Source organism: Podarcis muralis, chromosome 5 (genome assembly GCF_964188315.1).
Source record: "Podarcis muralis chromosome 5, rPodMur119.hap1.1, whole genome shotgun sequence".
NCBI lineage: Eukaryota > Metazoa > Chordata > Lepidosauria > Squamata > Lacertidae > Podarcis > Podarcis muralis.
In genome coordinates, this window is record NC_135659.1 from 80,596,177 (window position 1) to 80,617,998 (window position 21,822).

Genomic DNA, 21,822 nt, shown 5'->3' on the forward strand with positions numbered 1-21,822 from the left:
CAATCTAAAATTATCTCTTTGATATTCTCTTGCTATATTTATTTACTAAGTAGCATTAGTTGTTAGTGGTGCATTTGTTGTTTCATTTTAGCAATACAGATACAAAAGTAGCAACTGGAGTAGCAATGTAGAAAGCATTTTGCCATCACAGACAAAACACTTTCTGAGTAGGATATTTCATCAAATGAACTATCAGCAGCACTTTAGCACTCCAGTACTGTATTTCTCTCAAAACATACAGCTCCAGAACTTCCCAGCCCTGCCCAGTTTACTTGCAAAAGAGCTAAGTAGCCTGCTGGCAAGGCACCCATGAAGGCCGTTGCCATTGGGGCTAGCAGAAGCACACTTTGGGAGACACTGCCATTTAATGTATTATAAAGAGTGCAACAAGCAGAGTGGGGCAAATGGTAGACAGAGAAATATAACACCCCCTCCTCACGACAGCCTGTTCCGCTGAAATTGCTAATTGCTGCTCTGCGCTAAGTCCATATCCAAACTTCTTGAACAACAGTCACATGAGGCTGTTTTCATCCCCTTCAGTTACTTGGGTTTCTCCAAGTTAAAAGCCAGCAGAACACCCAGCAAGCAGCAAGTAAGTGGTGCTTAGCATAGGAGTCCTAGAACCATAGAATCTCAGAGTTGGAAGGGACCCAAGGGTCATCTAGTCCAACCCCCTGCATTGCAGGAATCTCAGCTAAAGCACCCACAACAGATGGGCATCCAACCTCTGCTTAAAAACCTCCAAGGAAGGAGAGCCCACCACCTCTAGTGGGAGTCTGTTCCACTGCCAAACATCTCTTACTATCAGAAAGGTTTTTCGAATGCTTAGTCGGAATCTCCTTTCTTGCAACTTGAAGCCATTGTTTTGAGTCCTACCCTCCAGAGCAGGAGAAAACAAGCTTGTTCCCTCTTCCATGTGACAGCCCTTAAGGTATTTAAAGTTGGCTATCACATCTTCTCTCAGTCTCCTCTTTTCCACACTAAACAGACCCAGCTCCTTCAAGCGCTCCTCATAAGGCTTAGTTTCCAGATGCCTGATCATTTTGGTTGCCCCTTCTCTGCACATGTGGAGCCCAGAAGTGGAAACAGTATTCCAGGTGTGGCTGACCAAGGCAGAATAGAGTGGTACTACTATTTCCCTTGATCTGCACCTATACTTTTGTTGAGTGTGGGAACTGAGAAGAGAGGAGCAGGACTGGCTACCAGGCCAAAGCGATGGAGAAACACCGGTTGGCCATGTCTGGAAGTAAGATGCTGAACTAGATAAGCTTTTGGCTTGATTCAGTAGACCTCTTCATACGTTATGTGAATTCATTATTTTAAATAAAGAAAGAACAAACTATTCCCTTTGTTTAGGTTGGTCAAACCCTGGAAGTACGGGGGGCGGAGTGTGTATTCAATATAAGGGGCAAGAAAATTTGACTGACATTAGAGTCTGTTTAACCAGAATTCTGTTTACTTACAAAAATAGCACTCATTTAGACTTCACTTCTTAGTTTCAGATAAATCTTGGCTGCTGTAGAAACTAGAAATAAAACAGTACTCTCCATCTTCAGTAGACCCTACAGCCAATGCAGAACTATTACCATAAGTACAGATACTGGACCAAGGAAAGAGTAGAGCACCTAGTAATCTCCAATGGTTTCATATAAAACACTGCATCAAATCCACGACTTCTATTACCTGCTCTTTATTATTACTGTTCAATAAGCCAGGTTTCTTTTTCTTTTTAATAGGGCTTGATGATGCGTCCTCCGGGGAGTGGCCATTGGATGAGTGTGGAGGACTTGGAAACTTCCTTTTTTGTGCTGTACGTTCAGCAGAGCCAGGATCTATAACAAAAATTATACCAACATTAAGCACCCCTAGCATACCACTAATGTACTAGCACTTTTTAGTATTTCAATGAACAGGACATAATAATACAGGTAATAATGCAGTAAAGTGACAGAATGTCAGGAAGGCTCTCTGTGGACTCTCAGAATTACTTTTTCTTGTACAGTATTGTGAACAATTCCACCAATTTCCCCTTGCCACAAATTTAAAAGAATTTTATTTAAGATACAGCCAGCAAGTATCAAATACTACATGCAAGTAATTTCTAAATGTATAATCTAGCTCTCCACTTACTCAGCTACATGACTATCACCACCAAGCCATGAGGAATCAGCCTAGACAAGAAAGTATGAAACTAAGGCCAAGCAGGCAAATATTACATACCTTGGAAAGTTCCAGAATTATTATTACCTAACATCACTCTTGGTCATTGGTCTTGTGAAATGGTTATACAGAACATAAACAATACTGCTGGGCACAACAGTGAAAAGTCAACAGCTTAAGAACAGTAAATGCTGAGAGGATGATGTGACTTAATTCTACTGATTAAGCATAACTAGAAAGTGCTCCAGAAGGGTTCCAAAGAATGCCTTTGTAAAATAAACTTATTTTAATATTGCATACTATATAAATACACAGAGAAAAACACACCAATTAGAAATTCAGTTTGGAATGTAGCTACCCAAATTTTTATATGTGATAACCTCAAATTATTTTTTTAAGATTTTTTTTGGTCAAAAATTGGGCGCAGGATAATTTTTTGAAGATTTCTATTTTCACGCGATTTAGGCCAATGAAATTTCTGCGTCAGTTTAGAAAAAACCTCCTGTTTTGCTTATTTTTTAATCGATTGGGTTTATTTTGGTATCACACATTCGTGAGAATAGTTAAAATTGTACCCTCTTATGTTACAATGTCATCTGATATACTTTTAAAATTAAGTTTTATTGATTATTGAATAAAAACAAAACATTTCTGCAATGATATGGTCAAAGCTATTTTGTTTACCATACATGTAATATGGTCAATGATGCTGTTTTGACCACTGTATGCAACATGACCTTTCTGAATCAGCAAGAAAAAAAATGTATTTATGTATTTGCTGTACTTTTTTAAAAATTAGCATGAAAATTAACATTCTTTGGGTTTAAGGTATTTGACAGCATACAAAATATACTGTTGGGTGACAGGATTACAAAATGTACTTTATATGGTAGATTTTTTTTTTTAATGTCACTTCACATTTGTATTCAAATATGTCCTAGAAAGTTGTGTGTTATCAAATGTAATCAAAGGTCCTGTAATCACCCACTAAGAGCAACCACAGCACAAATATATTGGATCAAAAGCAAAACATGATGAGCATGAAAGTTGCCTTCTACCAAATCATATCATAGGCCCACCGCGCTTGGTATTTTGAATACCAGGATTTACTAATCAATTTCAACCAATGGACACATTTTGAATTTTGAGAAACTGCTATGGCCACTATCACAAAATGGTGGCCACGGGGGCATGGCATAACACAAAATTAAAGTACAGCTGTTGTTGTATTCCCCATTGTCCCCTGGACAAGCTTATGCTTGCCTTGGGAAGTCACCTATGTCCTGTTGGTCCTGATTGTGGAGTTCACACAGATTGTGGAGTCTTTTCCCACACACTGATGTTATTGCAGTCTAAAACAGAGAGCGCTCCTCAGTACCAAGAAAAAAATATACAAGGTGGCAAAACCACACTCTAGTGCACGCATGAGAATAGAGTCATTGCTCCTTGCACCCAGATTATCTAGCTCAGAACCAGCCAAGGCAAATCTCCTTGACAGTACAATATAGCTCTATGTTGACTAACTATATAACTGCAAGAAAGCAGCAAAAAATCTGAATCCACTATGGAAATGAGGTTATAACAACCAGATTCAAAAAACTAGTATAATGTGACTGTGCACTGCGGCAATGTTCACAGTCAGCCTTTGTGATGATGGTAGGACTAGCTACGATATTTTTAGATAAATATCTCACTTCCACATCCTTCCTGATGTGCAAAAAGGAACATTCTCAGTTCTCCACTCAAGCCACTTGTAAATATATTGACGTTTTTGCCTTTCCAGTTTAGGAGCCTGAAAAACTGAGGCACAGCAAATTCAAGAACACAAGAAAAAAATAGTCTTGTTGAAGATCCCTTGGCAGAACTGCTAAAATAAAGTTCAGCTTGCCAACACAGCTTGGAGCTAATTACATTATATTAGTAACAGTCACTTTCCCATTAAAATCCTACCAAATTATGTATCCTAATTCAATTGCTTAGTAAGGGAGAACATTTTCCACACCCTCATAATTATGCCCTCTTAAATATTTCTTATTTACATTATACTCTACTCAACCAACAGACTTTAGGCAGCTTACAGTGTCAATAAAAATATTAAAAAGCCATTAAACCAACCCATATTGTGTTCACAGTCAAAAATCATAGAACACAAACACCAAATTCATCAATACAAAATCTGTCTAAAGGAGAAAAGGACTATGAATACTTCCAAGTGACAATACAAACTCAATGGTCATGTTTGCATGTAATGCATTGCTAAACCATAGTTCATGATCTGTGGATGAGCCTTAAACTCCAGCAAAATGCTGAGCATGCAAGCTCCTGTCTCCTCTTCCTCCAGCATGGCTAGGAATATGACTTCAGCTAAGTTTAGTTTCACTTTTACAGAACCCCAGTTTGCTGTTATATTTGAACCAAGGATCATGGTCTAAAACAAAACATAAGCATATAAGAGCCTGATGGATCAGGTCAATGGCACATCCAGTCCAGCATCCTGTTCTCCCAGTGGTCAACCAGATGTTTGTGGGAAACCTGCAAGCTGGATTCCAGCACAAGAGCACTCTCCCCTCCAGCAACTTGTTTTCAAGAGCATTGGTTCCTTCAACTGTGAAGGTAGAGCATAGGCATCATGGCTAGAAGCCATTGATAGTCCTCTCCTCCATGAATTTGTCCAAAACTCTTTTAAAGCCATCTAGGTTGGTGGCCATCACTGCCTCCTGTGGGAGTGAGTTCCATAGTCTAATTGTGTGAAGAAATATTTCATTTTATCTGTTCTGAATCTTCCAACATTGAGTTTCATTGTGTGTCCATGAGTTCTAGTGTTATTTGGGGGGGGGGGGAGTTCTCTATCCACTTTCTCTATGGCATACATAATTTTATAAATTTCTCTCTCTTACCTTTTCTCTAAACTAAACAGTCTCAAATGCTGCAACCTTTCCTCATAAGGATTCTGTAACACTGGAAAGAGGATAGGGAAAGGGGGAGCATGCAAGCCCAATGCTTTGCACATGCAGACTCGTTCATGTAGCACTAAACTGTTACACCATGATTTACTCTTACGTGTGACAATAATGCTTCTGAATATCAGTTTGTCCTGAGCACACCCAACCAAAGAGAACAAATGGCTGGTAGTTAAATTCTGTAATGACAAAGCCACACATTTAAAGTGGGACCACGCCCCCACCATGTGCTTAAGTACCCTCATATTATGGAGGGTGGACAAGTAACCAGTCACTTCTCCTACACAAGGAAGTTGCTGCTGCATTTGCCTCTTCCATCTGGTCCAGGTCCCAGGAAACAGTGGGGTAGCGGATTGCGGGAATCTGATCAGCCTGTCCCTTGCCTGAACAGTCTCTTCCTCCACTTCAGTTAGTCCCCGTGGCATGCCTCCACATGGCCTACTCCACCCTTCTCTGATCCCTCTCGGCCTCTCCTCTGTAAAGGCGGCAGTAGCAGCAGCTCAGCGGCCACTCAGTACAAGGGAGAGGCTCCCCCATTGTGCCTGTCCTACCACACGGTTCTCCTGGGCCTCCAGGTTCTATCAGGCCACCAGTTGGGTCTGTCTCCATCCCAGGATGAGAGGCGCCCAGGGAGACACATTTCTCCACTCTCCGGTTCCCTCACTCCCATTGGGCTCCTCTCTGCCTGCAGCAACAGCTGCAACAATGGCTTTGGAGGTGCAAGGACCAGACAGACGCTCCCGCTGGTATTGTATTTTTCCTAGCAGCTTGCCGATCCTGTGGCGGTTGCCATCTTGCCTTGCCAGAAGTCCAGATGCAATTGATTTTCATCCAACACTGTCAGCCCACTTGCAGATTTGTCTTCTGCTCATGGAATGGGACTTCCCTTTCCTCTTATTTGTGCTTTAGCCACAAACCCCCTCCCCACCCATGGTGACAGACAACAACAACAACAACAACACTTGGACATTTTGCCAAATTTTAAAAATCCACCTGGACAGAAATGTTAAGTCTAAAAAAGCTGGTGTGTCTGGGGGAAAATGGACATATGGCAGCCCACCTTTCAGAAAAGGGTCTGTGCTTTTTTACCCAAAATAATTACCCAAATGACAAAAATAAAATGCAACTTTATGTAGTGTCACAACTTATTTATAAACAGCCATCATTCATGATCTTGGATTCCAGCAAAATATTCTGCATGAAGGAAAATGTAAACAATCCCATAGGTTTCCAATATTATATTTTGTTACATGAAAAATGAATAACTCCGTTTGTTTTTAACCCGCTTGTGGAGACTATCAGAGGTCACAAAGAAAGGAATATATGATAACAACAAGAAGATGAGGAAAATAATAAAGAAGAAGATTGGACAGAACTATGAATACTATTTGGACAGAACTGTGAATACTAAAGCAGCAGCAATAGAGATGTTTGGATCCCTTTCTGAGCTTGAAGCATGGGTACACCCAACAAAAATTTAAAAATTTGGCTCTGTAATTTGGAATTAATGTGATTTGATTGGTTTGTTAATAAAAATTATATTAAAAAAAAGAAAAATGAATAACTCAGGAGAAAAAAATATGAGAGAATTCAATGTATACTTTGCACTTGTTGTGGCCTATAATTAGAGATTTGCTGCTTTGGAACTATTCAAATTCAGAGGAGATGGGAACTCATTTAATTTTCACATTATCAAAGGCATAACTGAGCTGTGTTGACATGACATGATGTACTAACCAAGAATGAGCAGCAAAGTCTCCAGTTCAAATCTTACCTCATCAATAAATTCATAAGGTAGTAGACAAGCCACTGGGTATCTTAGTCACAGCACCCACAACTGATAACAAAAATAATAATTCTGGCTTGCCTTTCGGTGTTGTTGTGAAAAACATAACCTCTCAGTATGTAAAGCACTTTGAACAACAAGGAAAAGTGCTAAATAGATGCTTATTGATGCAAGTATAATGTCCAAATTTGCCAAAAGAAGAGGCTTTAGGTGCCCCTTTCTCCAATTATTTGCAAATACAGTGTAACAACAGTAAGTGCTTCACAGTGCAACTAGCAAAACTAAAATTGCATTTCTTTGCACAAAGGGTGAACAAGTCACAGAAAGAGCAAGACTAAAAAGGGATTAATACTGCAGTCCATTTCCTCCATTCCAAGTCATGGAGCCATACTCTCCAATGCCAGAAAGGAGAAACTGAGAGTGTGAGTCTGGCTGGCTATGACTTGGTATAACTAAGAGGGATCCCAAATGGAAGTCTTCTCCCCAATATCCCACAGAGAGGCACAGAAGAACTGTTATATTAGGTGTATTAGTATACACCACCACCAGAGTATATAGTGCTTAAGGGAATAATGTGTGTCCTAAGGAACTCATACACAATCTAAATTTAGATCGTGGGGGGCAGGGGTGGGGACAACAAGGGATGAATGGGGGCAAATGCAGGTAGAAACCTATAGGTATTCTTGGAGGTAGTTATACCTAAGAGGCAGCAAGGGAGACTGGGTAGAGCTTTTACAAGAAAGAGAGACTTTAAGGCAACTCAGGATGGTAGAGCTGGAGAAGTGATGGTCATTGACAGAAATATTGGGTTATGAAAACAAAGCTTTGTGACGGGAGCTTTAAAAAAGCAAGTAGTTTGTACTGGATGTAGAAGGGAAAGGGAATTCGCCAGCATAAGAATTTGAGAAAAGTTGTCACATGGCCTGAACACTGGGGAAGATGAATGATTTTGCCAGATTTGTGTTAGATAAGATGAAAAACAACTCAATGTGAGTCATAGCAGAATATGACCAGAGCATAACACAGAGCTTTAGCTGAGCAGAAGGTTTGGGAGAAAAAGCATGGTGGCAATATAATGAATATGGGAAACAACGATAAAACTACAGTATTTAAAGAGTGGATGGTGACCTTGTTAATGATGTCCATTCACTGAGATACAGGACAAAATAAGATTAATGACCTAATAAATATTAAGTGTCTGGGCAGGAACCAAAAGAATGGCACTTGTAAAATAGTTATGCCACAGTACTCACAGGAACAGGAGCATAGGTCAAATCAATGCCAAGGGTGCCAAGTCACCAGATGAAGCAACGTTAGCCAGTATTCACTTTATGCTCTGAGGAACAGAAACACTGTATTAACTCACCTTTGGATCGAGTGGAGATATCCATCCCTTCCACCACCTCCTGCTCTGCCTTTATTTCTTCTTCAGCCAAGCTAAGAAAGCAAAGAGATACTTAAGATTATTATTTTCACACTGTAGTTTACATATTGCGGCCTTAAAAAGGAAGGGAAGCTGACCAGCAGCCTGATTCTCACTTCCATGTGCTACTGCAGTGGATGGGTAGGGTGGCAACAGCGGAGTTAATACTCTCATCCAAATTTCAACACTAGAGTACACACCAACCTCATAAGGATCTCGGGTATGCTATCACCTACACATACCAAGGGTACTGAGCAATGGGGACAGGAAAGAGGAGGGGTCAAAACAGTTCTGAGCCTGACTAAGATCCTGAATCCACCTTTGCAAGAAATAATTTATGTTACCTATCAAAAATTGACAGTTCTGAGTAGTAGTAATGTCAACTCCTATAAGAAATGTTGAATACAAAGATGTATTAGGTACATTTCGGAAGTATTGATACAATAAATTACATTGGTGTTTGATTTTGGATGGATAGACCTGTAAGTTGGATAAAATGCCTAAGAACCTGACCTGTTCCAATATCCTTTTTTCATTATCAGAAGTAGAAGATTGCAAGTGCACATTTCATTATTCATATAATGTATTTGTTTTAGTGTTTAAATTGTAAACCGTCTTGGGCACTTTGGAAGAAATATGGTATATAAATCCAATAAATAAATAAATACAATGTTCAGTCTAAGAAAGATGGTAGAAAGCAGAGAAGGTAAGAGTTAGAATCATAGAATCATAGAGTTGGAATAGACCACAAGGGCCATTGAGTCCAACCCCCTGCCAAGCAGGAAACACCATCAGAGCACTCCTGACATATGGTTGTCAAGCCTCTGCTTAAAGACCTCCAAAGAAGGAGACTCCACCACACTCCTTGGCAGCAAATTCCACTGTCAAACAGCTCTTACTGTCAGGAAGTTCTTCCTAATGTTTAGGTGGAATCTTCTTTCTTGTAGTTTGGATCCATTGCTCCGTGTCCGCTTCTCTGGAGCAGCAGAAAACAACCTTTCTCCCTCCTCTATATGACATCCTTTTATATATTTGAACATGGCTATCATATCACCCCTTAACCTCCTCTTCTCCAGGCTAAACATGCCCAGCTCCCTTAGCCGTTCCTCATAAGGCATCGTTTCCAGGCCTTTGACCATTTTGGTTGCCCTCCTCTGGACACGTTCCAGTTTGTCAGTGTCCCTCTTGAACTGTGGTGCCCAGAACTGGACACAGTACTCCAGGTGAGGTCTGACCAGAGCAGAATACAGTGGCACTATTACTTCCCTTGTTCTAGATGCTATACTCCTATTGATGCAGCCCAGAATTGCATTGGCTTTTTTAGCTGCCGCGTCACACTGTTGGCTCATGTCAAGTTTGTGGTCAACCAAGACTCCTAGATCCTTTTCACATGTACTGCTCTCAAGCCAGGTGTCACCCATCTTGTATTTGTGCCTCTCATTTTTTTTTTTGCCCAAGTGCAATACTTTACATTTCTCCCTGTTAAAGTTCATTTTGTTTGTTTTGGCCCAGTTCTCTAATCTGTCAAGGTCGTTTTGAAGTGTGATCCTGTCCTCTGGGGTGTTAGCCACCCCTCCCAGTTTGGTGTCATCTGCAAATTTGATCAGGATGCCCTTGAGTCCATCATCCAAGTCGTTGATAAAGATGTTGAATAAGACCGGGCCCAAGACAGAACCCTGTGGCAACCCACTAGTCACTCTTCTCCAGGATGAAGAGGAACCATTGATGAGCACCCTTTGGGTTCGGTCAGTCAGCCAGTTACAAAATAGTTGTATGGGTTTCTATTGCAATTCTGTAAATGACAAATATACAGACTTCTAAGAGATAATATTCAAGGCACTATTGTGACTACACTTAGAGCATAGTCTGAAAAATTGTTTTCTAAAATACCATTGCAGCACCGTATTTAATATATTTTTAAAATCTGATACAAAATGAGAATAAATGAGTTGCCCACAGAAAACAAATTGCCATGGTGAACCCTAACCCTGAGACACAGAATGAAGTTTAGTGAATCTTAATGCACACATTTTTCATGGAAACTATTTGTGTTGTGTTTTTTTTAAAGTAATTTATAACATGATTACAACCATTAGAGCTTACTGGCAATTAGTTATTAAGATCATGTGGTAACAAGAATGCTTTCTTAAGGTGTGGTCTAACTCTCACTTCTTTCAGGCAGCCTGGGACCACTCCTTCTTTTAGAGAGGGACCCCGCGGAGGGGTGCGCTCCCATTGCTCGGTCCCAGCGCCTGCCAACCTAGCAGTTCGAAAGCACTCCCGGGTGCAAGTAGATAAATAGGGACCGCTTACTAGCGGGAAGGTAAACGGCGTTTCCGTGTGCGGCTCTGGCTCGCCAGATGCAGCTTGTCACGCTGGCCACGTGACCCGGAAGTGTCTCCGGACAGCGCTGGCCCCCGGCCTCTTGAGTGAGATGGGCGCACAACCCTAGAGTCTGTCAAGACTGGCCCGTACGGGCAGGGGTACCTTTACCTTTTAATACATCTCCTTGGTCAGCTAGCAGTCCTCTTCCTGTCATGCTATCTATCAACCACAAGGGTCAAGGGCCAAGAACACAAACTGTCAACCACTCCCATCCACATCCTTGAACCTTATCAATTGAAACAATTTTTCCAACAACTGACCTGATAGCACAAGGTACCCCTTACTACTGATCCGCTACAATAGTAGAGTCTAGGTCCCCATGAATACAAGCAATTTTATTCTCAAAAGCCTTGCAAAAAGTCAGTACAGACTACTGTGTGTTCTACCACTTCCTTTCAGCCAGTATGTAAAAGCTCCATACTGTACTACTCAATAAAGCTCCACTGAATATGACACCAAGGGTGCAATGGAGGCAGAGAAGCAACTCTTCCTTGATGCTTTCCACCACAAAGCAGGCTCAACAGGGAATTTCCTAAGTGCGAGCAGTTTCTGAGCTCTGGGCACAATACTGCACCTAAGATTTCAGATAAAAACTGCAGAGTGGAAGGAAAGGAGGACCTTTTTCTGTCTCCCCACTCCTAGCTACTCTCTGAAGACTGGACAAGAGACCCCTCTTAAGAATATTAGGAGGGTAATCAGGGAAACGATTACACCATGTGAAAAATGAATATTTTAACTGTAGTTCATTCATTTTCAGCTTTGTGGTGTTCTTGTAAACAAGTGTGTCTAGACATTTTGTTTTTGCGCCCATAACCTAGGTTTAGGGTGCCGTTTAGCTCCTAGCTTTCATATCTCAGTTTCTAACACTATACGAGCATGCACTTGAGTTCAATTATATTGTTTGGCGACTTTCTCAATTTGCATTCTAGCTGTTTTGCACCTGGTATCACTGCCTTCTGCTTTGTGGTATATCACAGTGCCAGCCCAGGCTTGGCTAAATGGAAGAAAATACTCAGGAGCAATTATGTCATCTACCTGGATCATTTCTATATCTGTCAGACTGACCAGATCTTTGATATGGTTGCAAGACCTTGTCATCTGGAGAAGACCCCAGAGCCAACAGGAAACTAATAGGATACATTAAAGGTAAAGGTAAAGGTACCCCTGCCCGTACGGGCCAGTCTTGACAGACTCTGGGGTTGTGCGCCCATCTCACTCAAGAGGCCGGGGGCCAGCGCTGTCCGGAGACACTTCCGGGTCACGTGGCCAGCATGACAAAGCTGCATCTGGCGAGCCAGAGCCGCACACGGAACACCGTTTACCTTCCCGCTGGTAAGCGGTCCCTATTTATCTACTTGCACCCAGGGGTGCTTTCGAGCTGCTAGGTTGAAAAAGGATACATTAGGGCAGACCATTCTAACAGAGGGGGAAAGTTGCTGTTAATCTGAACCTCAACAGGTGAGCTGATCATGCCAAGGAAATGGTATCAAAAGTGATAACCTTCAGATCACTCTCTTCCTACCCCACCAAGAAAATCAGGTCCGGTGTGCGATCAGCTAAGTGTGTTGGGCTGAAGGCAAGTTGGGACAACCCTGTGAAGTCTTGAGCTGTCCCAGAAACAGCAGCCTCAGCATGGATGTTAAAATACCTCAGGACTGACAGCCTGGAGAATCTCAACACCACATCCCAGATGCTCAGGCGGGGAGACTGTCAGGAGCAAGGAGCAAACGCAATCCCTAATCTGTCCTGTTCATCCAGTGCCAGGCACAACACCAGGAACTCAGAAACAGAAACCAGAAACAGAAGTATCAATTTATACGGACAACTTCCTCAAGCCTTAGGATCTGCTCTGGTGATGAACTAAAAACCCTGGCAGACACAACTTGGAAAAACCACCCCTTCCCTGCTTTCCAGGCTTTGGTTATACAAGTCCAGTTTGTCTCCATAGCTGAGGGGAAACATGGGAGTTTATTCTTACTGCAATATGCTTCAGTCAAAAAGCAGGAAATTGTCTTATGGCTCTCCAAATGTCTGAGACTCATAGGAGCTGCCAATACCTGTGAAACCTGCCCAGTTGCCACCAACCAGAATAATACGGAATATAAATGATTAGATGGCAGAGGTTCAAATAGGACACAGCAGGAATACTTAAGGTCATGAAATAACAAGAATTCAAGGCCCTGCATTCTGTTTCTAAAAACAGTTGGCCATATGTCTCTGGGAAGCTCACAAAAGGCAATCATCCATGGCTTCATAATTCATGCCTTATTAGCCCAGTGTGTTAAATGACATTAAGCCAGAGTTCCCAGTTTCAGGCAAAATGGGTAACTCTGGCTTAATGGATTTCCACATTGAACCTAGTGCACAGTGGGAAAAAGAGGGGTGAGAGAAGTCTTTGAACCCATGGCTTTGTAAACCATGTAAACCATGCCTAAAGACAAATGCCTAAAGATTGCCACTGAAGGCATGATTGCAATAGTCATTCTCTCTTTGATCACCTCTTGCACTTAGTAATCAATATATACCACATATGAACTGGAAGTTCCCATTATTAACTATCATGTCTAACGGCTATCAAATCTGTCCTGTAGAAATTGTCTAATCTTTTAATGATGGTGCCCTAGGGAGAACATTTCATAAGGAAGCAGCTACTAAAAAGGTTAATTCTTGTGTCGCCAGAGGGCCTCCTGTGGAGGTGGCACATGGAGAAGGGTCTCAGATGACAATTGCAGGGTCTGGGTTGGTTTATATGGAGACAGCTGGTCCTTGAGGTCCTGAGCTACACAACATTCTATAGGTCAAAACCAGCACTTTGAAATTGGCCCAGAATCTAATTGGAAGCCAGTGCAGACAGACCAAGATTAGTGTTATGTGCTGGTGAGCATCCAGAAAGCTGAATTCTATACTACCTGCAGTTCCCAAATGATCTTCAAAGGCAGCCCCAAGTGCAATAGATTGAAGTAATTAACACAGAGATTACCAGAGCATAGAAAACAGAAACTAGGCTCTTCGTGTCCACATTGGAGCATAGGTGGGCCACTCCATGCCGCCAAAGTCACTTAAGCCTCAAGCAACATTGATGGAACCAGAAGTAACCCCAAGCTATGTGACTGCTCCTTTAGAGAGTGTGTAACCCCATCCAGAGCTGGCAATTTCACATCCATTTGGTGTAAGGAACTACACAAATGATTTTATTTATTTATTTATTTATTTATTTATTTATTTATTTATTTTATATGTCTCAGGGCAGTTCACCCTCTTTAGCCTTCCTTACAACTAAGACTGTGTCTTTATTATTCCATTTGCTATTGTCTACACCAGGCATAGGCAAACTTGGCCCTCCAGATGTCTTGGGACTACAACTCCCATCATCCCTGACCACTGGTCTTGTTAGCTAGGGATGATGGGAGTTGTAGTCTCAAAACATCTGGACGGCCGTGTTTGCCTATACCTGGTCTACACCAGCTCCAGCTCTAGAAGAGCCAACATGACAAGGAGAACAAAGTAACAGCATACAGAGCTTGCTTTGGGAATCTTTGCTGGTTGCTTGGTATCCAGAATAACTTGGTAGTCATTGTTAAACTTGAGAACCTGGTTCTTTATCCACAACTAGATCATTTATACATAGCTTAAATTATACAAATTCCGTAACAATTCTTGGGGAAGCCCACTATGCTCATCTTCTCCTTGTTTTTAAGCAACTAATGATCTGTAAGGTAAAGGGACCCCTGACCATTAGGTCCAGTCGTGGCTGACTCTAGGGTTGTAGAGCTCATCTCGCTTTATTGGCCGAGGGAGCAGACGTACAGCTTCCAGGTCATGTGGCCAGCATGACTAAGCCGCTTCTGGTGAACCAGAGCAGCGCACAGAAACACCGTTTACCTTCCCACCAGAGTGGTACCTATTTATCTGCTTGCACTTTGATGTGCTTTCGAACTGCTAGGTTGGCAGGAGCAGGGACCGAGCAACGGGAGCTCACCCCGTCGCAGGGATTCGAACTGCCGACCTTCTGATCGGCAAGTCCTAGACTCTGTGGTTTAACCCACAGCGCCACCCGCGTACAATGCCCTAATTCATTCTTTAGGAGTCAACTGTCAAAAATCTTTTTCAAAGTATTTAGAATATTCTGAACTAATTTCTATCTACATATTTGCAGATAAGATAATATTCTCTTTGCAGGCATGACAGAAATAGATACAATAAATTACTCCTGCCTCTTCTCTGCTGCTCTTCCAAATCCCCCACAGTTCTGAAATTTCTAAATTTTCTAAAATTGTGCAAGACAACAGTTAACACATTTTAGTGGTAAAACAGAATACTTTTTTGTAAATAGATTAAGGATAGGACCATAGATTTGACTTTACATCTCTGTTATATACACTACTCTATCAGGATCCCAAGATCAGTGAAACATTATACAGATATATGTTTACCAATTGTCACAATGGTTTTGCATTATGGGGCTAGAATATCCCTGCATTTTCTGGCAGCTATAAACACACACTGGTTCCACTTATTAATTGGGGTTATAGCAGTGAAATTTTGTACATAGAGAATAACCTTCCATTTTAATTGTAATCACACTACATGTAATTTAAAGAACGTTCCAAACCCAAGGTTCGCTGGGATGTCTAAGTGAGGATCCAGAGGATCTCCAGCTCAACCAGGCCGTGTCGGCATATGCCCCACATTCTGGTTTAGCCAGAGATACACTGGCATAACTCCCTCAAACTGACTATGCTGGCTGAACTGAGACTGGTATATCTTCCACGAGCATAAGCCCTTTAAAATGGGTGTTTTGGGGGTGGGGTGGGCAGAATCTTAACACCGTTGCGCTTAGTCACAAGAGCTGGTGACCACGCCAAACCTATAACATCAAAAGGGGTGGCTTACTGGTGTAAGTCAAATTCTATTTCTGTTTTCCCACTGCCAGTCTTGGGCCAGCTCAGCTGGCAGTAGCCCTGCTCTTGAACAGAGTTAGGAATGGGGTAATTTACACTGTTTTAACTTTGTTGTTGTTGTTTAGTCGTATAGTCATGTCCGACTCTTCGTGACCCCATGGACCAGAGCATGCCAGGCAGTCCTGTCTTCCACTGCCTCCCGTAGTTTGGTCAAACTCATGCTGGTAGTTTTAACATAAGACAGTGTAAATTATGCTGGCTTCTTGAAGTCAGGATTTCTGTGATACTCTTCTGAATTATAGCAGCTTTCCAAATCCTAAATACCGGGGGGGGGGGGATAACTTCATAGTGGAGAACATACTGTGCATGGAAAAGGTCCCAAATTTAATCACTTGCCTCTCCAGGTAGAGCTGACAAAGACTTTGACACCCTGGAGAATCACTGCCAGTCAGTGCAGACAATACTGAGCTAAATGGACCAATGAACTGGACAGACCAATGATCTGCCTCTGTACACTGCAGCTTCTTATGTTTCTATTTTTAAAAAATAAAGGTTCTACCCTTAAATTCTCCATAAGAATTGTTTGCAGGCTGTTTAAATACAATATCTCATTCATCTCACCAGCAGTTTAAATAAAAGATTTAAAGAGACAATCTCAAAAGAAAACATTTCCCAAACAGCTGTGATTCAGTACTTTTCCAATGCTTTTCCTTTCCCTAATACTCCTTTCTATTCTTTTGCTTTTTTAAAAATGGAAGTGCACTTTGACATCAAATGAAATGTAACCAGAAAGAAAATATTAAAGAAAATGTTAAAGAAAACCAGTAAAAAACTGAGGGGTAAATATACAACATCTTTCCTACCACATTCACCAACAATTCATTCAGCTCATTTTAGTAATCTGATATTTCTTGCCTTTTACTGTGCATTTAAGAAGATACTAGTCTAGAGCTGTGTACCACAAATAGTATTGAAGTTTCTACCACCACAAATATATATATTCTGTGAGAGAATTCTTTTCTTAGAAAAAGACACTGAAGAGAGCACTTCTGTGAGGAAATCTTTGCCAACAACATAACTGACTAAAATTTATATTAACTACAGCATTTATCAGGTTCAGTAACACACACTCAATTAAGTCTCAAATGTTAAAACAAAACTAAGTTGTTCCTCATATACTTTTTAACTTGCATGACAGAGATGATTTGCAAATGGAAGCTCTCCCCCTCCTTTATTTTTACAGGGAAGCTGGGAGATGGGAAGTAAAAAGGAGGGTTATAAATGAGCACAAACATACCCTATGGGTTTGCAGCATATCTATCTTTATCACAACTAAAAAAAGAATCATATTTCCAATTTGCCTCCATAAGGTATTATAGGTTTTTTTTATTTATACAAATAAGATATATCCTTCAGAGAGTATCATTTCATTACACCCTGAATAATAAAAAATGAATGTAGAAACATCTGCATATTCCCTTATCCTAGGTTAACTATAGACAGCAATCAAAAGTTGTAGATGAACTGCTGCACCTTGACATTTAAACCAGGAAATCTGATATGGAAATCTACCTAGAAGATATTGCCCACATATATAATAGTATCAGTTATGGAAATTACTGTATTTAAGTTAATCTCAAGCACCATACATTTCTGGAAGCTATTTCATTTAAATGAAAAACAATGTTTTAACATCATAAACATTTAAATTCATTTTTAGCTTCAAAGTAATTATTGCTGCTCTCAGATTGTGAGCAGCAATCATACAATAAAATGTCCAGAAATTGCATTTAATAAGAAATTGGACAAAGTATTTTGCATGCCATTACTGAATAAATAGCATCTGTGTATAAGCACTCACCTATAACAGTCTCTTACTCATCGGTAGCTATGCTATTTATGCAGGGATTCTTAAAATGGCGTCTGGCAGCACTGCATTGCCTCATTCCTATACTGAAAGCTAAAATGGTAGCAATTTATTCAATAACTATGTCCCTTGTTTAAACAGCAGCACTGTATTCAAAGAAATCATCTCGGTAGCAGAAAAAATGGTAAAAGATGACACAGTGATATCTGATAACCTAATGTGTAACTAAAATTCAGAAGACAGGGAGCTCTATGAAGTCACAGGTTACTAAGGAAATCCTTCCATTTTAGATGCTGGCTTCAGTTTGCATGTGCAAGCACTGACAATGTTTCTCCAGTTACCCTGCAAAAAGCCTAATGTGTATTAAATTTAAATAATACTGACAATACGTACAAGACAAATTAAGCAGTTTAAATCCAGATGCATACATACATTTTAAATGTGCTTTTTCCTTAAAAGCATGAGAAAGTGGTAATAATGTTCACATATTACAGGATCTTGCAAGCAACTGTTTAATTAAGACTTATATGGCATAAATAGGTTTCTTATAATACTAACAGCTCAATCCCATGGAGAGGTTGACATGCCTAAGCCAACCCTGGCTGAACACCTCCAAAATATGGAAACATAACTGAGTATATTCCTTTGTGCACAACCAACACTAGATTAGTGCTGTGAATATTACCTCAGGATAAAGGTTTCTTTTTATCATATTTTGAATCACTCAATGTCATGGGCTCTGACAATAAATTGTTATCACTGAAGGGAAAAAACATGTCTGATTGTAGCAAAATATGTTAAACTCAGCTTACATGTAACAGATTCTGTGGGGGGAAATACATTGGGCCCTGGTTTCTAACAACAGGTTTTGAAAGTCCAATCTTAAGGCCTAGTGCACCTATTTTGTGGTGCTACGTAGAGAATTTGGTGCAAGCACAGCTCCCAGAATGCCAAGATGCCATCTGGGGCTCTTTAAGTTGATACTCTTGGCTCAACAGAATCTAGGGCATAGCTGGCACTGAGACTTATCGCTCTAGAGCGGATGACTACAAAGTAGCACCTGTCTTAGGGAGGATTGAATTTCTTTTATTTCTTGCCAGGTATAAAACAAACATGGCTGCTTTTCTGAACGAGGGAGTGGGGAGAGTGGCCATTATACAGAGAAGTTCATGTACACGGATGTTATATTTACAAATGTGTTGGAAAACCTAGGGGCTGTTTTGCATATGGTTCTTCCAATGTCAGCAAAGCAGCTGCTGAAGGAAGGGGGGGAGAAGCATTCTTTTTTGGACCCTTTACATAAGGAACCCTTTCCTTTCCCTGCAATGTCAAATGCTATCAATAAGCTTACCCACTTCCATTTAGCTCAAAACTAAAATAGTACTGCTACTCAGAATGAAAGGCATGTGGTCTTTTTAAAGCTAATGTTTTTATTTTATTTTCTAAACCAGAACGCTTTGTTTTTCGGTTCGGTTCTCTGTAGAGTCAATTACAAAAGTAACCGAATGATGTCTAAATAATAGTGGTGAATTATATTCATACTGGCCAAGCTAAAAAATTATGTAGCTGCTAAGAATAAATAAATTGGAATTATACTACTTCCTTATTGCCAAAACTATTGTTTTCTATCAGAAGACCAAATCACAGCTATGTTGCTTCATACGAACTACAGTCAACAACAAAAGTTTCAAGATTCAGTACTGTCTGGGCAAAAAGATTTAAGTATTCATCTACCCACCCTCTGTTGTTTAAAGACAAAAACATCACCTGGCTCAAAAAGGGTGGGATGGGTTGGCACACCGTGCTTCTAAGGATATGGCATCCATAAAAGTGACTGTTATACTTTGCAAAAACATTTCTTTTTAATTGGAATTCCTCACTTTGGCTGAATTTGCTTTACTTTGATGGAACAAAGATGGGAGAAATTTCCAGAAGGCCTCTCTTAGCCTTGCTACAGTATTTGCCAATCTTTAACCTATCCTCTCTTTCTATTGGCTCAGGCTCTCGAAAGAGCAGCATGATTGGTCTGATCTGGAAACAACACTGCTGTCTCTCCTAGCCTCAGACATCTTGCTGCAATGCAGACATTTATATTTTGTGAACTATGAAAGAATTAGCATTTGAACATTTAAAAGGGTGAACTTCAGGGGACTTGTGATGCTGTGTTTCATTATGTGCACAAGGGTAGTCCATGCAAATATGCCTCCCCCTGTCAACAATACCTCTGAAGGTGCAGATTTGAGACACATCCTTCTTCAACAAAACCTAGGGGAGCCATTTTAATTCAAGCTCATTTTCTCCAGCTTCTTCATAAGATCATATTGTGTAATGTTAAGATTCCACACCCAGCTGCTAACGTGTAATAAAGTGCTGCAAGAAAAATACATCTGAGCACAGTTTTGACAACCATTGGAACTAAACATTTAAGGTATATTGGTAATAAGTTCTAAAATAGCATAAAAGCCCGATAATAAATGTCAGCTTCTTTAGAAATGGGGGGAGGGGAAGAGAATAATCTGAATTAGGTATTCTTAATGGTACATACTTTGGAGCTTTTCAATAAGCGATAGAGCTTAAGGACAAAATCATAGTAAAAGGGATACTAGATAGCAGTTTATAATCATCATGAGGCCCCTGCACAAATGGTGACAAGGCATTCTTTCAGGAGATACATTTGTATAATATTGTGAATTGCACTGTTACAAAACTAGGCACAAACTGAACACACAGCAGAGTGTAATGCTGTGAGAAAATGTTAAATGAAAAGCTGCTTGTTGAGACATGCATACAAAATGTCTCAGTTCCAGATTATTTTAAAAGCACAAGATACTCAAAAGTGGTTCTAAAACCAAATTTCATGCTGGATGATATATCATAGGATAACAAAAGCATAGAGTTACTGAAGGATAGCCTTATAACAATGTAGTAAATTACTTTGCTGAGAACTAGCACATTCATCACACTTCAAAAGCCTGAGTAAAGTCTGAATTGAGCTTTAACCTGCAAATGCATTAATTAAGGGGGTCTAGGAACAAAGAGTAAGCAGAATTTTGTTTTCAGAGGAAAACAGGAAGTATACATTTCATGTGTGGCAGAACATTGTGAAAAGCACTCTGTTTGAATGAACAGAATTTTGAGAATACAATAATATTTATTTTTACTGAACTAGCTATCCACAAAAATTCACTGGCTGGATTAATTTTGCCCTGTTAAAAGCAAAAGATTGAGAACTGTTTAAAATTACCAAAGAATAGTATACAAGTTTACTTACCAAGTGTTCAAGCAACCATCTCATTTTTCCCAGTAAATAGGATACAAGAAGCTGGCAGATTTGGGATTTGACCAAAAGGAAATTTTTGAAATAATTACGTAGCATCATGCCAAAAACCAGAAAAGCCCGAAAAGGAGGAAAAAAATGAACATGTAATGCTCTCATGAACCACACATGATTTTATATCACTCCACCTCTGAGAACTGTGCCTGATTTTTTACAGAAGAGAAAAGCACAGTTAAAAAGTCAAATCGTTTTATCTGTACTAAATAAAAGGTAGATAATAGTTAAAAATTGAATTGTCTTTAAATAGGTAAGACACTGGAAGAGATGCATAGCTATGCCTGGTGGATTCAGACCTAGACCTTAACTATTTCTAAAACCTACAATAAGAAAGTCATTTTTAAAGAGACAGCTTGTAAGCTATATATTCTCATCCAGAAAAATGCACACACTGCTTCTAAGGATCCTGTTAAAAAAGAGAGAGTTAAATATCCATTTTAAGTTAAGGCAAAACTGCACAAAAAACATGATGCAATAGCAATCCACCAGTTAGGCCCAGTATCTTCAATCTACCATTAGCACTATTTACTGCAGTCTAGGCTGCTAAAAATCCCATATTTTATCAGGGATAACTTAGCATAGCTCTTCTTTTCACTGTTTGAAAAGGTAAACTTGCCTGTTCTGCTGTCTGCCATTATCCCTGCTTGTCTCCCTGTAGGGCAGTTAAATGCATCTGCTCCCTAGCTTCCATTTTCTCTTCAGCAGGCATGTGACACAACAGACAATAGTGCAGGCAAACTGCTCAGACACAGAAAGCTGCTTTGGAAGAACAGTATCTTGACAAACTCTAAAAACCACCATCCCCTTGTGAAGAAGTATGTATGCAAACGTTTTGCCAGTCTGTAAAATAAAGCTATGGCTAATGGCTACTAAACCATGTGACCCAAGAAAGCAAATTTAAACATTTTCAACTTAATAAAGTGCTGTGGGGTGAGTTTTGCGCGACAAATCACAGAGAATCACACTGTTAAACCACAACTCATAGGTTTTAGAGGAAAAAAATGTA

General features: G+C 40.2%; 1 protein-coding gene across 12 annotated transcripts in view; it reads right to left on the bottom strand.

Annotated features, from left to right (window-relative positions):
- Positions 1-21,822, bottom strand: part of ZMYND8 (zinc finger MYND-type containing 8) — an 81,602-nt gene that overhangs the window by 36,596 nt on the left and 23,184 nt on the right. For 9 of the 12 annotated variants that reach the window (XM_028735108.2, XM_028735109.2, XM_028735107.2 and 6 more), the window contains 2 exons: positions 8,273-8,343; positions 1,684-1,832 (listed from right to left, as the gene is read on the bottom strand). In XM_028735108.2, the coding sequence (XP_028590941.2) occupies positions 1,684-1,832; positions 8,273-8,343 (220 nt within the window). The other 3 variants (XM_028735115.2, XM_028735113.2, XM_028735114.2) reach the window with 3 other exon arrangements.